This window comes from Sinocyclocheilus anshuiensis, unplaced genomic scaffold, assembly GCF_001515605.1.
Source record: "Sinocyclocheilus anshuiensis isolate Anshui unplaced genomic scaffold, SAMN03320099.WGS_v1.1 scaffold140, whole genome shotgun sequence".
Classification (NCBI taxonomy): Eukaryota; Metazoa; Chordata; class Actinopteri; order Cypriniformes; family Cyprinidae; genus Sinocyclocheilus; species Sinocyclocheilus anshuiensis.
The window spans coordinates 1091130-1097792 of record NW_015554147.1 but is presented as its reverse complement, the minus strand read 5'-3'; the positions used below and the strand labels follow the sequence as shown (position 1 = coordinate 1097792).

Here is a 6663-nt window from a genome sequence, read left to right as displayed (position 1 = left end):
ATGTATGTATGTATATATATATATATATATATATATATATATATGTATGTATATATATATGTATATATGTATGTATGTATGTATATATATGTATATGTATATGTATATGTGTGTTTGTGTAAAGATGTCAAACAAAGTGAGTTGATTGCTGTGTCGAGACATGCTACTCAAAGCTCTACATGTCTGGGCCGTGACATGACCTCCAACACCTCCTCAGGCTCTCTCTGTCTTCAGACTGCAGAGAACACGAGGTTTGAGTATAACTGTAATTGCCCTGTGATTTAAACCAGTTTGTTCGCATTTTAGGGGTGTAATCTTACAGTTACTTGGAATAAATCTTAACTTTCATCACAGTCGAGAAATGTTTGTGTAGAGCTTTATTGACAGGCCGGGCGAAGCTGCTTCCTGTTTCAGGAAAAGAGGAAGAACATGGTAATGTAAACTAGAGTTTCTGCTATCTACAGGAAGTACGAAAAGGGATTAGTGGAGGGAAACTTCACTCGTTTCACGGAGGTGGGGGATTTTGTTTGAGCTAGTGAAACCAGTTTTTGGGCTTAGTCATTTGAAAAGCAAATGTCTTTGTATTTTCCCACCTTCTCTGACCTTTAATGGCAAACATGATGTAGAAACTTGTTTACCACTGCAGAAGCAACCTAGATACCAAGTAAAAATCCCAGCCGTTCAGAAGCTTGTGCTGTTACCTGCGCTCTGGCCAGTAAATGTGAAGCAGCTCTGTCACTGCTATGAGTTGTGCAGTGAAGCAGGTATCATCAACCTCAGCCATCGGCAGGAAATGATGCCTTTAGAGGCAGTCGGGCATTTTCGTTTTGTCCCTGGAGTGTTTTAAGCGATTCAGAGAGTCATCGGGAAGGTCACCGTGTGAGTTTGGAGGCATGACCATATGCTGGGAACACACATGGATGGGACTGACAGACGCTCAGTGCGATCAATCATGTATAAGCAAACAAACCAAATTAAAATCCGTTTGATAGGGCGAGCAGTGACCCTAGAGCACAAGGAATATGTCATTAGAGATAATATCTGCTTCGGATTTTCTCATTATGTTTATTCTGCTCACTCCAGATTACATCTTTCTTTATGAGAATGGACAGATGGGGGTCTTGTTTTTTATAGATTGCATTAAATCCATGCCGGTTTGTTTTAAGGCCATATGCTCAACATTTACTTACACTATCAGAAAAAGAAAAAAAAAACATTAACAATGTAATCAATTACATAATCAATGTAATCAATATTCTGTTTATTAAAGCCAAGTATGAATCTCATCAAGTTAGTGTTTTTAAGCATATTACATTTATTCCAAAATAATAACTCAAGGCAGTAACAATTTAAACAATATATTTAATTTGTGAACTTATGTTCAGCTATTCTTTTTAATAGTTAACTTTTAACTATTTTTGAATTATTCGGTTCATCAGTCGTCAAAGCTCGGTGAATATTGGTCACAGGCAGAGATTTACTTTAGCGATCAATCATGTATAAGCAAATTACATCTTTCTTTATGAGAATGGACAGATGGGGGTCTTGTTTTTTATAGATTGCATTAAATCCATGCCGGTTTGTTTTAAGGCCATATGCTCAACATTTACTTACACTATCAGAAAAAGAAAAAAAAAACATTAACAATGTAATCAATTACATAATCAATGTAATCAATATTCTGTTTATTAAAGCCAAGTATGAATCTCATCAAGTTAGTGTTTTTAAGCATTTTACATTTATTCCAAAATAATAACTCAAGGCAGTAACAATTTAAACAATATATTTAATTTGTGAACTTATGTTCAGCTATTCTTTTTAATAGTTAACTTTTAACTATTTTTGAATTATTCGGTTCATCAGTCGTCAAAGCTCGGTGAATATTGGTCACAGGCAGAGATTTACTTTAAATTTCACCAAGCTGATTACTCACTAAAAACTCTTTTTCAGGGTATTTCAAGTCTTTTTTTTTGACGCAACAAAGTGATTATATATCTAAGTGTGTGAGTTGTTTACTTAATTTTTTTAAATTGGTCTTCCCATTAACGCCATTATATTGATTATTCGGACTGATTTGCGAATGCGGAAAGCACACAAACACAAGAAGCGGGATTTATCGCATGAACTAATCACAGCCGAACATAACCAGTCATATCCAATCATATCGTGATGGAGGCATTGCCTCCTCTCATGTGATTTTTCTCCATTCATTCTCAATTACCCCCCACCAAACTCGCCACATGCTTTAGGGGGTCTGTTAAAACTCAATGGGCTCAGGGGAGGCAAGAGAAACGTGGACTCCCTCTGTAACTTTACCTGCGGGTGTTGCTGTTGGACAGTGTTTCTGTAGCAAAATGAGTGGTTTATAAACTTTTTAATGTTATATTTTATAATATGTGCATCTCTTATCATGTGACACTGAAGACTGGAGTAATGATGCTGAAAATTCAGCTTTGCATCACAGGAATACATTTTAAAAAATACTTTCAAATATGAGAATGTCATATTTGTATTGTATTAAAGTATTGGTTTAATAGGCTTTTATTTGTCTCTGGCTGAAATCAGTCATTATAAAAGAACTCCAGTGTGATGTGTAGGTCTGATCCTGCTTGACTTTTATTGAACTATAATAAGAGTGTCCGTTTACTTCCTCCCTTAAATAATTCTCTCACTTTTCTTCCTTTCTGCTCCCCAGGCGCTGGCAGCTAATGCAGGTACCGGATTTGCCGTTGCAGAGCCGCAGGTTGCCATGTTTTGCGGCAAGCTCAACATGCACATTAATATCCAGACTGGCCGCTGGGAGCCGGACCCTTCTGGATCCAAAACCTGCGTCGGAACCAAAGAAGGAGTGCTGCAATACTGTCAAGAGGTAAAACAATATTACACAACATAAATCTCCATTAAAATTCATTTCTTGTTCAATTCTTGCAGGGAGTGAGCAATGAGCCATCTGCTTGGGCATCTACTTTTCACAATATAATCAATTGCTGATTAATGACATCCTCCCTTAAATCCTGCTTCACTTGGAAATGCATAGATTGGGTTGTTGGGTTTCACACTGACTTAAAACTAAACTTACTTTTTAATATTTATTACATTATTATAAATGTTATAAATTACACTACTTTTCAAAAGTTTGGGGTCAGTAAGAATTTTATAAAGAAATTAACATTTTTATTCAGTTTATGAGTTTATGTTCAGAGTTTATGAACATTTATAATGTTACAAAAGATTTCTATTTGGAAAAAATGCTGTTCTTTTGAACTATCTATCATCATCAAAAAAAAAAAATCCCAAAATAAATGCATCAGAGTTTCCACCAAAATAAGCAGCACAACTGTTTTCAATATTGATAATGATAAGAAATGTTTACTGAGCAGCAAATTAGCATATTAGGATGATTTCTGAAGGGTCGCATGACAATGAAGACTGGAGTAACAATGCAGAAAAGCAGCTTTGCATCACAGGAATATATTGCATTTTAAAATACTGTATATAAAAATAGAAAACCGTTTTTAAATTGTAATAACATTTCAAAATAGTACTGTTTTTGCAGTGTTTTTGATCAAATAAATGCAGCTGTTGAGCGGTAAACTTAGTATTTACCAAAAAAAATTTTTTTGTTTATTAATGAACTTATTCCATTATTGTGTTTAACTCTCTTTATATACTACTTTGAGACATTGGTGTCTTCTGTAATATTGCTGCTACTGCTGATTTATAAAAGCAATAAGCCTCCCAACACTCTGTACTCTAAAAGGTCCTTTCCCAGAACTATATTAAAAAACACTATTTGGTTAAAAATGTCAAATATTGCTCTCATCTGTCATATGGCTGACTGCGAAAACAGCACTACCGTCCCTGTACATTTTGAGATTGCTTTTCATTGATGTTCTTTTAATGTATTTCAGGAGAGAGTAAATCTTGTGTTAGTTCCAATACGTGAGCAGATGGCGTCTGGAGATTGTGAAGCATGGATCACAGCTTACTGTACAGACTCAATCTCTCCGCTCTCTTCCTTTTTAGATGTATCCTGAGCTGCAAATCGCAAATGTGGTGGAAGCCAACCAGCCAGTCAAGATCGAGAACTGGTGCAAGAAGGACAAGAAACAGTGCCAGGGCCACGCTCACATCGTGGTCCCCTACAAGTGCTTGGGTGAGTGGTGTGTGATTGACAGCTCTGTTGTCCTTTCAAACGGCCAATTATCCAGAATGTCCCGTGGGGTTAAAGATGCCATTGTTGAAGTGAGACATCTGAGAAGCCAGAACAGCAGTTCAAAGTGACAGGTGAAGACGTTAAAGATCAGATTCATTCCCTGCACTGGAACTCAGGTAGCTGCTACGGTTCCTCATCCGTGATTGGCTACAGGCTCCAAAATATATTACACAATACAAAAAAATGATAAAGCATTAAAGGGGTCATGAACTGCATTTTTTAATTATTTGATCATGTTTCCTGAGGGGCATTTATAATGTTAGTATGATTTTTTTTTTTTACATAAAAAATGGTCAGAATTTAGAAATAAAAGGACATTTTATACCCTGATTGTAAAGGCAGCATTCTTTGATCACTTTCTGTATATAATTTAAGATCAGGCATTAGAATGAACAGGGTTACTTACATGTTATGGTATTACTGTCAGGTCCATATCTTACAGTAAAAGTCTGTTTGCAAAGTAAACCGCAACTGATTTACCAAAGAATCCACAGTGAAATGTACTGAACAAACAAATAATGCTCTACTTGGACATCCACATAGTTAAAAATAAAGAATCACTTTCCTAGGATTAGGATCCTTTGGAAGGTAATGCGTTTTTTTTTTTTTTTTTTTTAGCCCAGTGATCCTGAGTTGTTCTTCTCTCCTTCTCATCTCACTAACGCTCCAGTGGGTGGGGCCAAAGAGATGATGATATAGAAGTAGGCGTTGGTCTGATTTTGTAGAGGCAGGCTTTCATTGCACTATGATGTCACAATGTGACAAAATCTGAAACGAGTCATTTTCTGATCTTGGTTTCAATAAAAGCTGTTTTTGGACTAACGAGGACGTTTTGAGCTCTGAAACCCTCAGGATGTTTTAAAGGGGTCCTATTATGCTTTTTCACTTTTTTTAATTTTCGTCTAAGCTGTTCGCCAATCACAACGCACTGGGACAGCTAACCAATCACATCACATTTCGTTTTTCGGAAGGCGGACCTTCATCAAAGCCGGAACTAATCGAGCCGTTTGTGCCAGGCTGGGGAGAAAGGTATTTTAATAATGTAAATTATGTGAAAAATAATGCGTTTTTCGAACCACCAAGCATGAGAGCATGTTCTAGTACACCCCAAAACACAATCACTTTTTTGTAAAAGAGCATAATAGGACCCCTTTAATAGTACAATGACCTCTTACATGTCAAAACATCAAGGACATTTTGATTTCTCAACTCGTGACCCCTTTAAAGTGCTTTGTGACACTACTTGTTGGGAAAAGTAGCTACAGTTAAACTAAGTTTAATTACTGTCACACTTCTTGAAAAAACGGAAAAGTTCAGTTAGTGCTGCTGCTTGTTACTCCTGAACACTGGTCTCAGGAAGATGGCAATGTAGCGAAAAGCCATTACTGTGTAGAGAACTTTATAGTAATACAGCAAGTGAGGCTGGTGGAGATCCATTGGGCTTGGAGTGTGTGTGTTATTGTTGTTTGTCATGCCACAGAGGCGGCTACAAAACATTGCCTCTCTTCCAGGAGTTTTTCCAGCAACTGCCAAAGGCAACTTGGTCATTTGGGTGGTTTAAACTGTCAGAGTTTGTAAACGCTCTTTAACAGCCTTTCTCTCTTTCTTCACTTCTTTTTTTACCTTGCTAACACGGTCTCTGGCTTATTGACTAGATGTTTGCGATGAGATATAGTTAACGGTAAAAACACATCAATGGAGAATCTCTACATAATAAATGATGGCATGTTCAGACAAATACACTACTGTTCAAAAGGGGTCATTAAGATTTGTAATGTTTTTGAAAAGTCTCTTATGCTCAACAATTTGATTTAAAATACAGGAACAGTAATATTCCCAAATATTTGAATACAAGTTAAAATGTAATTTATTTCTGTGCAAAGCTGAATTTTCAGCATCATTACACCAGTGTTACATTCAGAAATCATATTATGCTGATTTGCTACTCAAGAAACATTTCTTGTTATTATCAGTGTTGAAAACAGTTGTGTAGCTTAATAGTTTTGTGAAAACTGATACATTATTTTCAGGATTCTTTGATGAATGTAAAGTTCAGTTAGCAGCATTTATTTGAAATAGAAGACTGTTGTAACATTATTAATGTCTTTACTGTCACTTAAGATCAATTGAATGCTTCTTTAATAAATAAAGTAAACATAAATAAAATAAACATACAGTACAGTGGGGTACAAAAGTAAGTCCACACTGAAAACTGAGGTTTAAACATTATAAATATTAAAACCAGGAAGTTTTAGGGAAAAGAGGAATATATATATGTATATGTACGTGTATGTGTACACATACACACACACACACACACACACACACAGGTTTTCCTATCATTATGGTGACATTCCATAGGAGTAATGGGTTTTATACCGTCTCCCACACTAACCTTACTCCTAAAACCTACCCTTACGGAAAAAAAAAAAAAAAAAATTCCCATT

The 6663-nt window shown here is 35.9% G+C and overlaps 1 protein-coding gene across 6 annotated transcripts in view; it reads left to right on the top strand.

Annotated features, from left to right (window-relative positions):
- Nucleotides 1–6663, top strand: part of aplp2 (amyloid beta (A4) precursor-like protein 2) — a 92610-nt gene that overhangs the window by 41031 nt on the left and 44916 nt on the right. For all 6 annotated transcript variants that reach the window (XM_016463275.1, XM_016463272.1, XM_016463274.1 and 3 more), the window contains exons 2-3: nt 2696–2869; nt 4027–4156. In XM_016463275.1, the coding sequence (XP_016318761.1) occupies nt 2696–2869; nt 4027–4156 (304 nt within the window). The remainder of the gene's footprint in view (nt 1–2695; nt 2870–4026; nt 4157–6663) is intronic.